Raw genomic sequence first — 19411 nt, forward strand, 5'->3', positions numbered from 1 at the left:
CCAGGGGGTTGATTCTTGGAAAGAACTGAGGCAGGTGGACTGGGCCTGTGGTGGCCAGCTTTCCCTGGAGTGTCAGGGAGAGCATGTGGAGGTGTGGAAGGGGTGGGCACCTGAGCTACCTGTCCCCTGAGGCACCCTCAACCCACACACCCCTCCTTTGATGTCTGAGCCTCCTCACATGGCCCCATCCCACCCCCTGGGTCCCCCAACTTGGCCTCCCATCCCTCTTGCATCCCAGGAGCATCTTATCACCACGTCACCATCTTCACATCGTCCTCACCACGTGGTAACTCTCTTTACCATGGTAACATGGTAAAGCAAGTTCCTCCTCGCCCAACTCCTAAAACCCAAACAGGGCTCTGTACCCAGCAGATTCTCAGCACATAGTATAAAAATGTCAAGTGAAGCATTCTAAGAAGACGTCCACGTCAGGACTCCATGGAGAGACACCTGCAGTCAGATGGCATTGACCCCAAAGGCGAACTCCAGAGGTGGCAGCAGGGAACGACAGTCAGCCATGCCACCTCTAGGCCAGAGCAGGAGATGTGACATCAGATCATTCCAGCCAGGAAGGGAGGGAGGAAGAGTCCGACGGTCCCCAGGAAGCAAACGAGGATAAATAACCAGAGGAATATCCTATCAATGACCATGGCCACGTACCTCCAGTCTTCCTTCACCTGCAGGGGGAGATGGGTGCACAGTGAAAGGGGAGGTGACCCATCCACGCAGCCCCTGTGAGGTTGGTGCTGGGGGCAGTGGCAACCCCACTGAGACCTTGGGAAGCTAAGGCAGTGGAGGGGGCAGGGACGACAGAGATGTCTCAAGACTCAAATAACCCTCACTTAGTGATTTCCACCCTATCCCACCCCTATGACAATAGCCCAGAGCCTTTCCATGGGCTCTCAAATTCCAGGTTATGGAAGTTAGAGGGACACAGAAGGTTCTAGAATCACCCAGGGGCATGAACCCTCCCTGGAGGAGAGTGATTTTCAGCACGACACTCAGAAGTTGCAAAACGGTGAAGACTTTGTTTCCCCCACAGTTGCCTCCCCAACCACTCACCCAGCCACTGGGAAGGTAGATGAGGGTATGGCCCAGAGAAGGCTAGCAGTGGGTATATGCAGTGGGGGTTGAGGGTTTCGTGGGACTGGGGCTCACAGCCCAGCCAAGTGTCTCCAGATTAGATAATAATTAATTTTTCTTATCTACTCAACAAGGCCACCCAGTCATAACCTCCTGGCCTTTCATCCTTACCAAGGTTGGTAAGAAGAATTCTGTGACCCTGGGCAGTGGCCTTGTCACCTAATATGCAGAACACAGCAGGGGTGGGGTGAATGGGAACCCACCTGGCCCACCCCAGCTCCTCAGGGTTTGTGGGCGAATAGTGAACTTGGCAAAGTGACCCGAGCCCAGGACAAGGACAAGGAAGGGGAGCCCACCAGGACAAAGGAGCAGGCCGGTTTTGGAGGATCTCCTGATGAATTCCCTCCGTCTGCCTCCACTCAACCCCGTCCACCCACCTAGGGGCACTGGTGGGAAGTGGCTGGCGTGAGGATGGCGTGGGGGACCCTTCCTCCTCTGTCCTGCTGCCTCCCAGTTAAGCTGAGCTGGGACAGCCTTTACTGCTGTGCTGCCAATAAATGTCATAAGCGTGGCCAGCCAGCTGTTCTCCATCACAATGTATTCCAGATTCCAAAGCCATGACTAAGGGAGTTGGTCCTTATGGAGGAGACTGGGGTGGTGCCAGCTAACACCCTTGGGGGAGGGGGAGTGGTTCCATTCTAGGCTGGCAGAGTCACCCAGGGGAGGGACCCTCCCCCAGCCCCCACTCACCGAGGAATCAGCATCCTCAGCCCGCAGGTGATCAGCAATATAGTACACACCCTCCAGGGCCTTCTGTACACGAGGGGACAGCAGGAGCCCGCCCTCCGGCACCTGAGCCTCTGCCCTGGGACCCGAGGCCGCTGGGTGCAGACTACCACAGGTGTAGATGCCCACGGAGGGGGACGAAGGACCCGCACACACCCATCTGCCTTCCTCCTCCTCCTCCTCTCTCTCCTCCACATCCACGTTGGTCTCCAGCCAGTGATAGGAGGGGCAGAGCTTCAGATCCGGAGTGTCTCGGAGCTCCAAGGGTGGCAAGGGCCGGCTTATCAGAAGCCACCGGGACACACAGCCCAGAAAGGCCACCCGCACCCAGTGGGGCATGTTGTGGGTGCTGGCGGAGCGGTGGTGGACATTGAGCACGAAGACGGTGATGACAATGGACAGGGTGACGAAGATCATGGTGAAGAGCAGGTACTCGCTGATGAGCGGGATGACCAGCGAGGTGGAGGGGATGATCTCGGTGATGAGCAGCAGGAAGACGGTGAGTGAGAGCAGCACAGAGATGCACAAGGTGATCTTCTCGCCGCAGTCAGAGGGCAGGTAGAAGACCAGCACGGTGAGGCAGGAGATGAGCAGGCAAGGGATGATGAGGTTGATGGTGTAGAACAGGGGCAGGCGCCGGATGACGAAGTAGTAGGTGACGTCGGCGTAGACCTCGGCGCAGCAGTCATACTTCTTGGTGTTGTAGGTGCCCGTGGCGTTGACGATGGCCCACTCGCCGCTCTCCCAGTAGTCCTTCAGGTCCACCGTCTGCTCCATCTGCACCAGGTCGATCTTGGCCTTGTCGTACGACCAGGAGCCAAACTTCATCTTGCAGTTCTGCTGGTCGAAGGGGAAGAAGGTGACGTCGATGCTGCAGGAGCTCTTGTAGATGGCGGGCGGTGCCCAGTGCAGCAGGCCCGAGGAGAAGAGGTGGGCCTTGGTCATGTGCGTCACCACGAACTCCCCATCTGCACTGAGGAGAGGAGAGGCATTGGGGGGTGGGGGGCTGGGGCACCCCAGCTGCCCAACCCAGGCTACTCCAGATAACCACCAGCAGGGGGACCCCAATAACACAGCCAGACCACGCCGGGTTGTTGGGACTTGAAGAAGCAAGACTCTTCAGCACACAGACAGCTAGAGCTACCTGAGTTGTCTTTCAAACACCATCTTCTTAGCTACAAAAGTAGGAATTTTGAAGAATATAGGACAGCACCAAGAATTTTTAAAATAATCACTGCTGTTGATTATATATATATATATATATATATCTCACATATATTTGATCATCATCTAGACAACACATATAGAATTTTTATATATTTGTGATCATAGGGTATATACCTAGTTTGATGGCCTGTTTGTATTCATTTAACATTTTAGGGTAATTGTGCTGCAACCCCATGGACTGGAGCCACCCAAGCTCCTCTGTCCATGGGATTTCCCGGGCAAGATACTGGAGTGGGCTGCCATTTCCTTCTCCAGGGGATCTTCTCCAGTGGACTCAGGGATTGAACCCATTTCCTCTGTCTCCTGCATTGGCAAGCAGATTCTTTACCGCTGAGCCACCCTGGTTGTTTTTTACTATATCCCCCCACCATCTGCCGCAGGTGGTGATGAAGCCCCTCTGCTGGAGGTCTTGTCTTTTCTACCTGGGATTTTAGTTTCTTCCTCAGCATAGACCTGATAATTTTGCTGATGAAGGAGGAATCCATCCAGTTAACAGCCATATTTGAGTCAGCTGCCCCCACCAGGGCCACTATAGGGGCTGTTGCGGGGGATGGGATGGGAGACTCAGGTCTGCCCTGAGGGAACCACAAGGAAAAGACGAGCCTCGAACATCTACAGTCCAAGGGAGGCAGTTTGGCAACAGCATTAGGAGGCCAGAGTCAGAGTGCTCCCCAAGAACTATTGGGGGGACCTCCCTTCCGGTGAGCAAGCTGCCATTTTAGCAAAGCCTTGATGGATGGATGGTAGGATCTGGCAGAAAGCTGGGGTGGAGAATGGACCAGCAGAGCTTCCGTGGAATAAGGAATGGAGGATGAAAGGCTATGGCTCACAGACTATGCTTGGGCTAGGGGAACTGCTGGACGGTGAGTTGGGGGCAGGGTGGGTCCTAGGTAGGGGTGGTGAGAGAGGAGGCCAGCAGCGTCCTGAGGCTACCCATCTAAGGGCCCATAAGGATGCTGGTGACACTGGAACAGCGGTGACCAGTCCAGTTCGGCTTCCTGGGAGCCTGAGTCCCTGAATGCTGCTGCAAAGTCGTGCAATGGGCTCTTGGCCCCAGCCATACTTCCCTCCGCAGTTTCCACAGTCAATCCTAAAAGCAGGTGAACCAGTATACACAGGAAGAGACACTTCTTTCCCTTGCAGTAGTTCCAGGCTAGAGATTTAGGCCGATTGGAAACCGGAATTTTGAAAAGGAGGTGCAAACTGATAAGGGCAAATGTTTAATTTTTGAAGACATCATACTCAATGACCACTAGATGGCACCATGGGCCCCTATTTTGAGGAAAGAACCAAACACTGTCCCGGGTCTTCTTAACCTGAAGAGGAGGGTTTGGCTGGAGGAAAGACCTTTCTTCAAATGTCTATAAGAATTTGATTTGAACTTTTGTTCTATCAAAGGAACTTCCTGTTATAATCAGGTAACACTGGCCTTATTGGCAATCCTAAAACTCCAGGCCCTAGCTGATGCGAGGACTTTGCTCCTGCCCTCTGCCAGAAACGAGAAGCAGAAACTAGAGGGATCCTGAGTGAGGTGAGTGGTCTAACAGTGGCAGTGTGAGACAGTGCAGATAATCCCTGCCGAATATGTGTTTACAGAGATGGCTCAGATGAAAGGGCTCTGGACCCGATTGGGGCTGGGCAGTGTAAAGGGATCACTGTCATCTTCCTGACCCACCTAAGGACACCAAACTTCAGAACTGAATCTGTTTCCCTTTATTCTGTTGTTTAAAAATAGCTTTTTCCAAATTTGGGTCAAACGAATTGGGAAATGCTGGGCTCAGGGGGTGTCTTGTCTGTCCAACTTCTAACAACATTTAAAATGACATTTTCCAAAGGACTAGAGATGGGGTGCCAAAGGGGTTTTAATGACATACAAGGTTATCTAGAATTATTTGACCACAAAACTATTTTTCATATCTAGTCATATGTCCAGGGGCTAGTGCTTTCTGGAGCCCCACTTTAGAAAACATTCTTAGACAAATATCATGCCAAACATCTCTTAATTTTCAGTTCTTGACTTCTAAATAAATAATTACTGGCTACTAAACATAAATGATTCCAGCTTGTGCTTCTTCCAGCCCAGCATTTCTCATGATGTACTCTGCATACAAGTTAAATAAGCAGGGTGACAATATACAGCCTTGATGGACTCCTTTCTTATTTGGAACCAGTCTGTTGTTCCATGTCCAGTTCTAACTGTTGCTTCCTGACCTGCATATAGGTTTCTCAAGAGGCAGGTCAGGTGGTCTGGTATTCCCATCTCCTGAGGAATTTTCCACAGTTGATTATGATCCACACAGTCAAAGGCTTTGGCATAGTCAATAAAGCAATGTTTTTCTGGAACTCTCTTGCTTTTTCGATGATCCAGCGGATGTTGGCAATTTGATCTCTGGTTTCTCTGCCTTTTCTAAAACCAGCTTGAACATCTGGAAGTTCACAGTTCACGTATTGCTGAAGCCTGGCTTGGAGAATTTTGAGCATTACTTTACTAGCGTGTGAGATGAGTGCAATTGTGCGGTAGTTTGAGCATTCTTTGGCATTGCCTTTCTTTGGGATTGGAATGAAAACTGACCTTTTCCAGTCCTGTGGCCACTGCTGAGTTTTGGGAGAAACATCAATAACCTCAGATATGCAGATGACACCACCCTTATGGCAGAAAGTGAAGAGGAACTAAAAAACCTCTTGGTGAAAGTGAAAGAGGAGAGTAAAAAAGTTGGCTTAAAGCTCAACATTCAGAAAACTAACATCATGGCATCTGGTCCCATCACTTCATGGGAAATAGATGGGGAAACAGTGGAAACAGTGCCAGACTTTATTTTGGGGGGCTCCAAAATCACTGCAGGTGGTGACTGCAGCCATGAAATTAAAAAATGCTTACTCCTTGGAAGAAAAGTTATGACCAACCTAGATAGCATATTGAAAAGCAGAGACATTACTTTGCCAACAAAGGTCCATCTAGTCAAGGCTATGGTTTTTCCAGTGGTCATGTATGGATGTGAGAGTTGGACTATAAAGAGAGCTGAGCGCTGAAGAATTGATGCTTTTAAACTGTGGTGTTGGAGAAGACTCCGGAGAGTCCCTTGGACTGCAAGGAGATCCAACCAGTCCGTTCTAAAGGATATCAGCCCTGGGTGTTCTTTGGAAGGAATGATGCTAAAGCTGAAACTCCAGTACTTTGGCCACCTCATGCGAAGAGTTGACTCATTGGAAAAGACTCTGATGCTGGGAGGGATTGGGGGCGGGAGGAGAGGGGGACAACAGAGGATGAGATGGCTGAATGGCATCACTGACTCAATGGATGTGAGTTTGAGTGAACTCCGGGAGTTGGTGATGGACAGGGAGGCTTGGCGTGCTGCGATCCATGGGGTCGCAAAGAGTCGGACACGACTGAGCGACTGAACTGAACTGAAACATAAATGAAGTTATAGTTCTTTATATCTTCTATTTTTAAAAAAAAAACCGACCTGGTTCTCTGGGGCTCTCTTTAGATTCCCCTGCCTTTTGTTTTGGGGCTTCTTTGGGGGCTCAGATAGTAAAGAATCTGCCTGCTAATGCAGGAGACCCAGTGAACGTGGATCAGGAAGATCCCCTGGAGAACTTCTAGTCCTTACACTCAAAGACTGGTCTTTTTTGGTTCTGAATACAAAGCAACTATAAATAATATTTTTAAATGTCACTTTCGCTCCCTTCAAAGATGCTACCAGGAGATGCTGCTTACCTGTTCCAACAATCATGCCATCCTGCAAAACTCCCACCCTTAGGCATTGTTTTCACAGCCTGCATCGACCGCATTTTTCAAACAATATTCAGTGTTGGCAAATCTGTGTCCCACTAGCAGAGTGAAGGCACGGATACATAGTAGGTGCTCAGTAAACTTGGGGTGCATGAGTGAAAGCATGAAATGAAAGAAGAGAATCAAGAGACAAGGTGGAGCGTCGAGAAAAGCAGGAGTTTGAGAGGAAGGCAACGCAGCTGGGCCACGAGGGGGCGCGCCTCCCAAGGCCAACGCAGCCCAGCACCAAGTTACCCGCCCGTCGCAGGCTCAGTGTCCCAGGACCCCAGCCGCTTCCTACTTGTTGTAGAGGACTATGTCTGGGATCCAGATCATCTCCGAAGGGACGCGGAGGGATGTGATGTTGCCGAAATCGACCGGGTTCCAGCGCAGCTTGTAGTCGCTCCACTCCTGTGCGTGGGAAAGGGAGTCCTGTAAGCGGCCCTGCCAGGGGAGGGGGCCTGGGAAAACCTCGGGCAGCTTAGGGACGCCCCATAGCCGATTACAGAGCATCCGGAGCTCCTCACCAGGTCCTGCAGCATAGAAGGGGCCACGATGCCCCAAAAGGGCCCTGAGATGGGAAAGGGGAGTTCAGTCTAAGACGACCAAGCTCTCGGTTTGCCCCAACTCTAGTACTCAAAGTCCGGGTCACATCTGACCATGGCTCAACCCTACTTCCCGCCTTTGTTATACCGGTCCCTAGCTGGACGACCCCGGCAAGCAGCCTCACTCGTTTATAGTAACATTTGTTTTTTTCAGTGCATCACAGTTTACAAAGGTTTTTCACACCCTCTGTCTAGAAACAGCCTCAATGGGAAGAGCTGGGCAAAGAGGGCAGAGCAGGTAGAAGTATTGCCCCATCTAACAGATAAGGATAAGGAAACTGAGGACCAGATGGGTAAAAAACAACACACAAGAGTTACACATCTGAGAAAGGAAGAGTCAACCAGTGACTTTCCAACTGTGCTCCAGAGCGCCCACTAGTGGCCCTGATTCCACTGGATGATTCAAGTGAACCTGTGTTTTTCAAGTGAAGCTTGGACGGTATGCCGTCAACAAGCGGCGGCGCTAGGGCTTGAACCCAAGTCTCCGAGTAGTCAAACTTGCCCTAATTCTAGGGGTCATTTTCCTTTTGTGCATTTGCACTAAAATAGTGCAGTGGTGCACTCTTGAACTCTTGCCTGGAAAATCCCGTGGACAGAGGAGCCTGGTAGGCTGCAGTCCTTGGGTTCGCTAAGAGTCGGACACGACTGAGCCACTTCACTTTCACTTTTCACTTTCATGCATCGGAGAAGGAAATGGCAACCCACTCCAGTGTTCTTGCCTGGAGAATCCCAGTGAGGGGGAGCCTGGTGGGCTGCCGTCTATGGGGTCGCACAGAGTCGGACACGACTGAAGCGACTTAGCAGCAGCAGCAGCAGCACTCTTGAAAAGGCTCCCGTGCATGGTAACCTTTCCCCTCTAAGGATAGCTGTGAAACATTTACACAAACTCATCAACTGGGTAGGGGTCCAAGAAGGAAAACAGAAGGCTTTGCAGGAGGCAGGCACATGAAAGGAAAAGCATTGATCCTGCTCAATGATTCCCAGACTTCAAGCACTCAAGCCCCAACTTCCTAAGTTTTGACCATATATATGCACCGCCTTAGCAGTGTGTTAGCATTTACTTAGCTTTAGTATTAAGCATTTACTTAGTATTTTCCTTTAAACTGATTCACTAGTTTAGTTTAGTCACTCAGTCGTGTCCGACTCTTTGCGACCCCATGAACTGTAGCCTACCAGGCTCCTCCATCCTTGGGATTTTCCAGGCAAGAGTACTGGAGTGGGTTGCCATTTTCTTCTCTAGAGGATCTTCCCAACCCAGGGATCGAACCTGGGTCTACCATATTGTAGGCAGATGCTGTACCATCTGAGCCACCTGGGAAGTCCTAGTTAAGCTTACATAAATTTTTGAATTTTACATCACTGAAGTAGCTGGAAAACCCACATCATTTGAACCCATCTACTAAAATACACATGTATGACTTTTTTTTTAAGAGGTTTTGGAGCCAACTAAAATCATCTCAAGAAACCGCCATTGGTAGCAAAACCATGCTTGGGAAGACATTGGCTTAGCAGTGGTGCTAATTACTTGCGTGTAGGTGAAAGCTTTGGAGAAGGAAATGGCAACCCACTCAAGTACTCTTGCCTGGAAAATCCCATGGATGGAAAAGCCTGGTAGGCTACAATCCATGGGGTCTCAAAAAGTCGGACATGACTGAGCAACTTCACTTTCACTTTCAGATGAAAGCTTAGACAGAAAGAGAAGCCAGATTGCAAATACAAAAGATAAAAATGTTCCTAAAATTGTCATGATTTTTCAGGACATTGAGGAACCATTTCGAAAGGGATTGGTCTTTATAAATATTTCCCTTTCCCCCAGTCCATTGTGTGTCAAGTTTTCAGATTCGACCAACAGTGGAGGGACATCCACACCAAGTTGGGTTATATTAATTGGCAAATAGATTGTAGCATCCCCATTTTACAGATGAGAAAAGTGAGGCTCTGAGACTAACTTGCATGGTATCACAGGCGGGTCAGAGGTGGTCCTGTTGGCCTGACTCCTGCTGCAGTGCTTCTTTCTCTCTTTACTACCCCAGTCCCTGAAGCCAAGATAACTGGACCACAGGGAAAAATCGCAGTCACCCAGGTTCAAGATCTGATCTTTGCACTGACTGCTGTGTCTTCCCAAGTCCCTTCATGGCTCTGCATCTCGTCTGTAAAGAGGAACCTCATGGCCCCCACAGTTCCAAGGTCAATAGCATCAGAGCGGTCTGATCCATGCCATCCATCTAAACATCCAGTTGTAAAGCCTGAATGGCCAGCAGACAGCCCCCCACCATCTACAGCCTATGGAGCAGGAATGGCACACCCGCCACTGACAGAGTATCCCTGGTGGTCTGGTGGTTAAGAATCCGGCTTGCTTCTGTACAGCACAAAGAACTATGCTGCTGCTACTGCTAAGTCACTTCAGTCGTGTCCGACTGTGTGCGACCCCATAGATGGCAGCCCACCAGGCTCCCCCGTCCCTGGGCAAGAACACTGGAGTGGGTTGCCATTTCCTTCTCCGATGCATGAAAGTGAAAAGTGAGAGTGAAGTCGCTCAGTTGTGTTGGACTCTTAGCAACCCCATGGACTGCAGCCTACCAGGCTCCTCCGTCCATGGGATTTTCCAGGCAAGAGTACTGGAGTGGGGTGCCATTGCCTTCTCCGACAAAGGACTATAGTCAATATCTTATAATAACCTATAGTGGAAAATAATTTCAAAAATAATGTATGTGTATAGGTATAACTGAACCACGCAAAAAAGAAACCTACTTTTTAAATTTAGTTATGTTTATTTTTTGCCAGTTTTTCTAAATGTCCTGTGGACATCTAATAACAGCATATGAGATACAAAAGTTTAAATATATTTGTGTAGGATATAAGATTTATAAAATTAATATAAATGGAAATCTATCATATTTAAATTGTTAATAACATCATTCAAGATGCTCCTATTCTTATTTTTTCTGCACTTGATAAAATATTCTCAGAGAGATGTTAACATGTCTCACTATTATATATTTTTTCTTTTCCCTTATATTTCTTCTGATTTTTGCTTTATATATCTTAGCTTCTTTATTGTTAAGTGTCTAATGGTTTATGATGTGTCTTCTTTGTGCATTGTACCTTTTTTCATTAAAAATATTCATCTTTGTTTCATTTAAAAATAAGTTGATTTTTTAAAAAAAGAATCTGGCTTGCAATGCAGGGGATACGGGTTGGACCCCTGGTCTGGGAAGATCCCACATGCTGGGGAGCAACTAAGCCCATGTACCACAACTACTGAACCCATGTGCGGCAACTACTAAAGCCTGAGTGCTCACCATACTCTGCAACAGGAGAGGCCACCACAATGAGAAGCACGTACCCTGCAACTAGAGAAAGCCCATGCACAGCAACAAAGACCCAGCGCAGCCAAAAATAAATATATATATTTTAAAATGACTCAAAAAGAAATGTCCATCAAAATTCTGATGGTTATAGTTTTCAAAGTCCCAGCCTCTGAGATGGGGAGGGTTAGGTTGCCAGTGGGTTGGGGAGAAGACGCCATGAGAGGGACATAGGCAAAGGGCTGGGCCCTCTTTCTTGTCTTCTCCCATCTCCACTTCAGGGTCTGGGAAAGGGTGAGCATGAGGAGGGCAAGGGAGAGAGATCTAAAAAGGCCGTGCACTCGAGTTCTGCCCTTGTGAGTGGCACATCAAAGAGGGCCGCTCACCCATTACCAGAACTGATGCTGAACCAGTTTCTGGTTAAGAGGCAGCAACTACATTTCCTATTTCTTGGGACCCTTTCTCTGGGGTCCCTGGGCCATCAGGTGAGGAGTCCAGATCCTCTTCTGGAAAGAACAGGTGGAGAGACCCTCAAAGTGCCTGGAGGAGAAGGCATGGCTGGGCCTGGCTTCCAGAATCTTTCCGAGTCTTCCAGACATCCCTGCTAAGGGATGGACAGGTGAGTGAAACCACCTTGGACCCTCCAGCCACCAGCCTAGTGCCACCAGGAGTCTCCAAGCAAAGCACTAAAACGCCTGGCCATAAAATCTCTTGATATAATAAGCTATCTGTTGCTTTAAGCCAGTGAGGTTTGGGGAAGCCTGTTAGGCAGTGTAGGCACAGAGCACTCAGTGTTCTCCAGTAGAAGGAGCCTGGGATACCGAGTGGGACGCACCTGGCCTCTCTTCTGGCCAAGATGCACTCTGCTTCTGTTTCCCTCGGCTGTAAAGGGGACAGAATAAAACTGCCCATGTTTCCAGTGACAATTCAGTGAGCTGACCTGCAAATGTAGCAGGGGATGTAGGCAATGTCCTACATCCTGGAAATGTCCTACTCCAGGAAAGGGAACCACGTGGCTCTTGTAGGTGGAGTCTCTATACTGGACTCAGAGCCTGGCCACAGCAGCACAGCCCCTCGTGAGAAACGGCCTGAAATCAGCTGGCTTTGGAAGGGTCCTGAGTGGCAAGTCTCAGGCAAAAGGTGAGCTTAGAATCATGCTGCTAGTGAAAGAGTCCTGGGAGGGTCTGGGGTTCATGAGTTCCCACCCTGCTCCTGCCTTGCCCCGGGGAGGGACACTCACCTGCTTTAGCCAGACGTTGGTAGTCATCATTTGGTTCTTCTCATCCTGACCAGCAGCAGGAGAGAAAGCAGTTAGACTGAGGAGCAAGTCCCAGAAAACAGGGCAGAGTGGGAGGAGCTGATTCAGGATCCCACTCACCAAAGAAGCTTTGACATGACGCCCCAAGTCCAGCCCGCCCTCCAACCCTCCTGATACTGCCCTCCTCACTCAGATTCTTCAGGATCACACAGGCCTCTGGGTCCTCCGGGCTTATGTCAGGTGACACAAGTAGGGCATTTAGAAAACCCACTGCTGCTAATCAATGCCCTCCCTGGAGGGGCTCCAGGGCTGAGAGTGGGAGGGAGACTGACTACCTGTGACACTGAAGGGTGATGCTCTGACTGAGGTGGGCTGGGAGGGCTGGAGATGGGGAGGAACAGAGGAGCCCTGGAAAGGGGTCCATGTCCGGGGCTGATCCCAAGGGGGAAGGATGGTAGGACAGACGCACCACATCGATGAGCTGGGCGATGGACAGCCCAAAGCGCACAATCACCACGTCCGAGGTGTTGGGCACCGGTCTCGCCCAGCGGTTGTAGCCCCTAAAGAGGTGTTTGAAGAGGCGGTCCTCAGCTTGGGTGTGGGGGGCCCTCGAGGATACTGTTGGACAGGAGGGGAGATGGGGGTTTCCAGGAGTCCGTGGTGCTGGGCACTTGGCTCCCTCTCCCATCCAACCAGAGCCACTCAGCCTCACTGAACCTTAGTTTCCTTATCTGCAAAATGAGCACACTAATCCGGTACCTATGTCAAAACACTGCTGAGAATGAAATATAATAATGTCTGTTCGAGCTTACAAAGCAACCAATCAGTGCATAGTCGGCACTCAAGCAATATCAGTTACTCTATGACTACTGGATAAGGACTGATGCTGAAGCTGAAGCTCCAGTACTTTGGCCACCTGATGCAAAGAGCTGACTCATTGGAAAAGACCCTGATGCTGGAAAAGATTGAGGGCAGGAGGAGAAGGCGGCAGCAGAGGATGAGATGATTGAATGGCATCATCGATTCAATGGACATGAGTTTGAGCAAACTCCAGGAAATGGTGAAGGACAGGGAAGCCTGGTGTGCCAAAGTCCATGAGGTCACAAAGAGTCGGACACAACTTAGCAACTGAACAGCAACAACAATGGATAAGGGGTGAAAACAAGTGCTCAGAGGCGTGCAGAGCAGTGGGAAGAAGTTAGACAGAGGGAAAAGATTAAGCCTGGAAATGAGGAGACCCAAGGGACAGCAAACCGTGAGAGGCACCTGATTGTGTGGGGTGAGCTGGCCCCGGGAACTTTCACTCCCATCCTCTTATAAGGAACCTCTAATGCTAACCATGAAATTCTCTGCTACTCGGAGACTCTCCCCTGTTTTTCCTCAAACCACTGGTATCTGCTCCTTCTCATCAGCTAGGTAAAGTGTCCCCAGATTGTCTGACGAAATCACCCCTTGTCTGGTTTCACCCTGTTCTGCAAACAGCTTCACTTCTTCAGGGTTCTCCTGCCTGAGCAGGTCGAGAACCCCCGCTCTAAAATTCAAAACATCGATAGCAGCTGCCATGTATGTATCTCAGGTGCTAGTCACTAGCCTTCATTTCAGGTCACACGCCCAAGAGCCCTGGGAGGGTACCGGCACAGATAGCATTTTGCAGATGAGGAGAACTGGGCTTGGGAGGTTCAGCTGCCGCAGCGAGCGCCCCCTACCTTCCCGCGATGGAACAGCTACCCTGAGGCTCTGGCGGGTCACCACCAACCCACTTGCAGCAGTTTCAACCGGAGGCATGTGCGCTCGCATATGTGACAGGATGCCCTGGGGACCGCCCCTGCTCACCTGCCGGGATCAGAAGAAGCCACCAGAGCCCGAGCTTTGTCTTGAACGGGAGCACAAGGCGGGAGGGACCCATGGCTTCAGAGGAGGGGTCTGGCTGCTGCTGGACATCAGAAGGAAGGCCGGCTTGGGCTTGGCTGTGGGTTGAAGCTGGGACCACTCCCCCAGCAGGGCCTGGGGAGCTAGCACGGCAGAACTCCCTGGGGGATTCCGAGGGGGTTCCCTCTCACCTCAGAACCTGAGTGAGCCCAACAAAGTGTTCTTAGGGTGATGCCTCCTTGACACAAGAAGGCATCACCTCCAGTGCTTCACACCTGTGACCTCATTTGGGCCTCCTATCAATCCTAGGAAGGTACGGGGAAGGGGATAGTATTATCCTTTTTATTTAAATTGCAAATACTGGTGATCAGAAAAATTGACTGATTTGCCCAAGGCCACAAAGTTATTGATGCTTTTGAATTGTGGTGCTGGAGAAGACTCTTAAGAGTCCCTTGGACTGCAAGGAGATCAAACCAGTCTATCTTAAAGGAAATAAACTCTAAATATTCACTGAAAGGACTGATGTTGAAGCTGAAGCTCCAATACTTTGGCCCCCTGAGGCGAAGAGCTGACTCGAAAAAAACCTGATGCTGGAAAAGACTGAAGCAAAAAGAGAAGGAGGCGTGAAAGGGTGAGATGGTTAGATAGCATCTCTGACTCGATGGACATGAATTTGAGCAAACTCCGGAAGATAGTAGAGGACAGGGAAGCCTGGTGTGCTGCAGTTCACGGGGTCACCAAGAGTCAGACACAACTTAGCAACTGAACAACAACGTAGTTAACACATGATGAAGTTGGAATTCAAGCTCACATCTCAGCTTCTCAACTATAACATGTTCTGGTGCTACTCAGTGATGGCAACTAGAAAGATAATTTTGTATGGGCGACTCGGCCAGTACTGGCCTGTGTTTTGTAGGTTGTGACTGTCATTGCTCTGCCACAATCACAACTAAGGTCTGTGAAAGACAGGTGGTGACAAGGCCCAGGTGCCCCACACCAAAGCCAGTGTGGGGAGGTTCCTCCATGCACAGCTTCACTCCCTTCTCCTTCCAACCAGTATCATGGCTGCCGATCCCAAGACTATAATCTGTTTCACCTTCCAACCAAGGGCACTAAATAAAAGCATGGGTTTTTTTCCCCCACTCATAAGAATAGGGGGAAAAGAAGTAGAAATCAAGGCATGCTGAACTTGCATCATATAAAGATTCAACCAGAGACATCCAAGACCCTCTGGAAGAATGTGCAAATGAGATTCAGTTGACTCCGGTGGACATATTCCTGCAAGAAGACTCACACTTGCATATCTTGTAATTAGTCCACTATGATAATTTAATTAATTTGTCACTGGAAACCAAAGGAGAAACTGTTCCAGGTAATTAGCAGTAATTAGAGTAAACTTCTACCTCTTGTTCGAAAGGTATGAAAAGAGAAAGAGCCCCAAACCCTTTAATCTTCTACATGCCTGGATTGGCAGGTTAGGGGGTTGGTGCCTGTGGGGTGAAGACCCTATTTGTAAAGTGGGTCTGGATGCAGGGGGTGCATAGGGAAAGCTATACAAAAAGTATTGCATATATAAAGGACTCAAGGCTTCTGTGTGGCTCAGATGGTAAAAAATTTGCCTGCACTGCAAGAGACCTGAATTTGATCCCTAGGTCAGAAAGATCCCCTGGAGAAGGGAATGGCTACCCACTTCAGTATCCTTGCCCAGAGAACTCCACAGACAGAGGAGACTGGCAGACTACAGTCTATGCGGGTTGCAAAGAGTCAGACATGACAGAGTGACTAACACTTTCACTTTCATTTCAAAGGGCTCAGACATGCTCACTGGGCTTGCATTGTCATGACTAGAGTTCCCCACACCCCAACCCAAGTCAGCCTCTCTTGCCCACGTCCTGAACCCTGATTCCACTGAAATTAAGGTTGTATGCACTGACTTCTTTGTCCATCTTCCCACGGCAGATGGTTTTCAACTTCTCACACTGTTCTACTCTTTTCACAAGACTCACCTTCTCCATAAAACCTGCGTGCATCTCACTGAGCCCCTGTCCATTACCCGGCACATCCCCAGGCACGGGAGTCATTGCTCTCCTGTAACTGTCAATACCCCAGAGAAAGTCCCTCGGTTAGAGGAAATAATAATGTTTCTTCTTCCAAATCACTTCATCAGAACTGCTTAGGCAGTGATAGACAGAGCCTATTTCTAGCTTTCTTATGATTGGCTCAATACATTGATTAATCACAGAAGCTTAACCTCTCAAGGTTGGATGGAATCTTAAAGGTCATCTGGATTACCACACCAGCTGGTCATTTTCTTCTACAAATTCCAACCTCGGGGGTGGGGGGCGCGTGGGGAGCGGGGGAAACAGCAATGATAGAACTTGCTACCCTCCAAGTCAGTGAATACCATGGATGTCTGTTAGCCTTTATTCAAGGATATGGAATACTGAGTGAATAAATAAATGACAAAAGAGGAATAGTGATATTAAAGACATAGAAGCAGATTCAATAAAGTAAAGCCAATAATGCCTGAGATGGAGCTACCTTCACAGTGAGAGGAGGTGACTGTCACTGGACTTGTACAGCCCCAGTAAGGACAACCAAAAAACTAAAATTTTTCTAGAGGCAGGCATCTTCCAGCAGTCTGACATACACCACCACCCCAAGTAGCCAGAAGCTGCTAGTCCTCTCATATTCCTTTGAATCACCCACTTAATGTCCGCATACCCACCAAGTCACCAACACAAGCCGGGGGCGGAGGGGGGCACCTTTCTTACCTATGACCACAGAAGACAAGCCATTCAACAAACCAGCCCAGTTTGGAGGTCCTGATCAGCTGGCAAAAGTTCCCCCTCCACCCCAAGAATAGAAAATCAGGCACAAACCAAGGCTGGGTGACTTCTCTTCCTGGTCAGACAGATGCTGGGGCAGGACTCGCCTCGATGCGTGAGAGAGGTCTGACTCTGACCAGCAGGTTGTCTTCCTGGGGAGGACTGGGCAAGTTCTGAATCAGGCTGCTGTTTCCAGGCTCTCAGCTCTGGAGGCAGAGAAGCTGCACATTTAAGTCCTACAGAAGAGCCTGGCATGGAGGCTTCTGCAGGTAAGAGTCAGGCAGGTCCAGGGGAGGGATCGCCAGCTTGGCAAGCACACAGATTCATGCTCGTATTCTGTCTCTCTCTCTCTCTCTCTCTCTCTCTCTCATACACACACACACACTCTAGAGGGGAGGAGGAGGAGCCTCTGACTTTCCAGTCCGTGTCCAGTGGGGACCGACAGCAGATTGCTCACCCTCTGCGTGGTTACCAGGATGCTTCGTTCTTTGCTCTGAAGGATTCTGTGCTCCAAGATCGCTTCCTGGGCCCCTGACCCTCACCCATTAGATGGGGAACCTCCTGGGTCCATCTGTCGATAGAGCAGTGCAGTTTTGAGTAAAGCAGGACCACGGAGAGAGCTGCAGGTCAGCAACCTGCCGTCCTCTCCTTTCCCTACCGCCCCCTACCTCGCTAGGAACCACTCCCAGCCCCACCTCCTCCCCGCAGCCAGCCTCCTGCAGGACCCCGGGGTCACTCGTGCTGAGACCTGGTTTGGCTACAGCTTTCCTGTCTCCTCCTCAGCCCCCTTGCCAGTGACCTTGCCTTCAATTTCCCAGACAAGTAAGGTCACTTGACTTCAAACCAAAAACTGACCCCTTGCCTCCTTCTGGACCACATCAAACCAGGACTCCTGTTCCTCCTGCCATGTATGGTTTAGGGTGGAGCTTGGCCCTGGGGTTCTGACAGCGACTCCATCTATCAAACGTACCCAGGCTTCCTCATCTCTTCCTCTCCTCCTTGTTCTTGCCCCTCAGCCCATAAGGAAGCTCATTCTCCATTCTAAATACACCCTTTGGGGTCTGCTCCCTGCTGTCTCATCTACCACATACTGTTAAAAGCCAAGGGCCCAGGATATGACTGCCAAGGTTTAGCTTCTGGTTCTGCTCCCTAAAAGCTGTATGGTTTTGGACAGGTCTCTAGTAGAGCTTTCTGTGCCTCAGTTTCCTCATGTGTGAAAGGAGGATGTGAATACTGGTTCCACTGAATAAGTGTGTAATGATGAGTAAATACATTAGTATAAATAAAGGGCTTAGAAAATGGAAATTATACATGATACATATATATAGGTATGTAAATATACATGTGATACATATGTGTGATATATACAAATATGGGAGCCCTGGTGACTTAGTGGTAAAGAATCTGCCTGCAATGCAGGAGATACGGACTCAATCCCTGGCTTGGAAAGATACCCTGGTGGAGGGCATTGGAACCCACTCCAGTCTTCTTACCTGGAGAATCCCATGGACAGAGGAGCCTGGCGAGCTACACTCCATGGGGTTTCAAAGAGCTGGACACGACTGAAATGACTAAGCACTCATGCACACACATATGCAAATATGATATATAAGAGCATATATTTACATGTGTGTAGATGATAGATTATCTTTTGACAAAAAGATAATAACCCATAAAATACAAAAAATTTAACTACCCATATTCCTGCTATCCAGAATTAATAAATGTTAATATTTTACCATATGTACTTTCATATTGATATATATGGATATTTCTGTGTGCATAAAGTATTAAAGGCATAAAGAAAGAAAGATAAAAGAAAGGAAGGAAGGAAAGGGGAAAATAATCCTTGATTGTATCAATCAGGGTTTTTGGTTTGAGCAATAAAAAAATCTATTGATTAAGCAGAAAGCAATTTTATTAAAGGGCAACAGGAAGTTCTCGGGTGCACTTACAAAGCGAGAGAACCCCGTTGGGGCACAGGGGAGAGTAAGGGAAATGCCTGTTGGAGTAGAGCCCGAGTCACAAGCCATCCCCTGCACAGTGGGCCCTGCTGCCACAGAACTGGATGTGAAGGCTTGCACCATCTGAAACTGGTTCTGTGTCATCACTGTCCCTGGAAACCAGCCCCTCCTGCTGCTGCCAGAATTGCTTCTCCTCTCTCCCTGCTGCTCTGTGTCACTGGCTCCCAAGACAAAGGTCAGGACAGAGACATCTGATTAATCTTGTGCTGGTCATCTATCTATATGAAGCCTGAGGAAGCAGGAATCTGGTGTTCAGAGCTTCTATGTGGAAGGTAGCCTCTGCCTCCTTCAAGGGGGGAACTTTCACAGAATACAGTAACCTTCTAGTTGCAAACTTTCAAAGATGAGAACATGCATCTGGTTCCTGCAAGGAACCAGAACCTATGCCATCAACGTCAGGTGTGAGTGAAATCACAGCTTGCCCTCCATCTTCTATGGCTGATGATCCTTCAGCTCTACCATCTACCACCTCCTCTCCCCCTGCCAGTCAGTAACTCTTCTTGCCTGTTCAGTTGATGCCAGCCTCTGTATGCCAGCTGTTGTACTGGACTACTGTACTTTTCAAGGTACTGTACTGATTAAAAATGATTAAATGATTAATGATTTAAATCTTTAATGATTAAAGATTAAAAATGTTTTCTTTATTTTTGT

At 49.1% G+C, this 19411-nt stretch overlaps 1 protein-coding gene across 1 annotated transcript; it reads right to left on the reverse strand.

Moving 5' to 3' along the window:
* Positions 1-551: 551 nt before the first annotated feature.
* Positions 552-13945, reverse strand: CHRNA2 (cholinergic receptor nicotinic alpha 2 subunit). The gene is made up of 6 exons (XM_055578792.1): positions 13873-13945; positions 12509-12657; positions 12022-12066; positions 7170-7279; positions 1834-2842; positions 552-677 (listed from the first exon to the last, which is right to left on the reverse strand). The coding sequence occupies exons 1-6, from the start codon at positions 13943-13945 to the stop codon at positions 552-554; spliced, it is 1512 nt and encodes a 503-aa protein (XP_055434767.1).
* Positions 13946-19411: the final 5466 nt, after the last annotated feature.

This window comes from Bubalus kerabau, chromosome 4 (genome assembly GCF_029407905.1).
Source record: "Bubalus kerabau isolate K-KA32 ecotype Philippines breed swamp buffalo chromosome 4, PCC_UOA_SB_1v2, whole genome shotgun sequence".
In the NCBI taxonomy this organism is placed as follows: domain Eukaryota; kingdom Metazoa; phylum Chordata; class Mammalia; order Artiodactyla; family Bovidae; genus Bubalus; species Bubalus kerabau.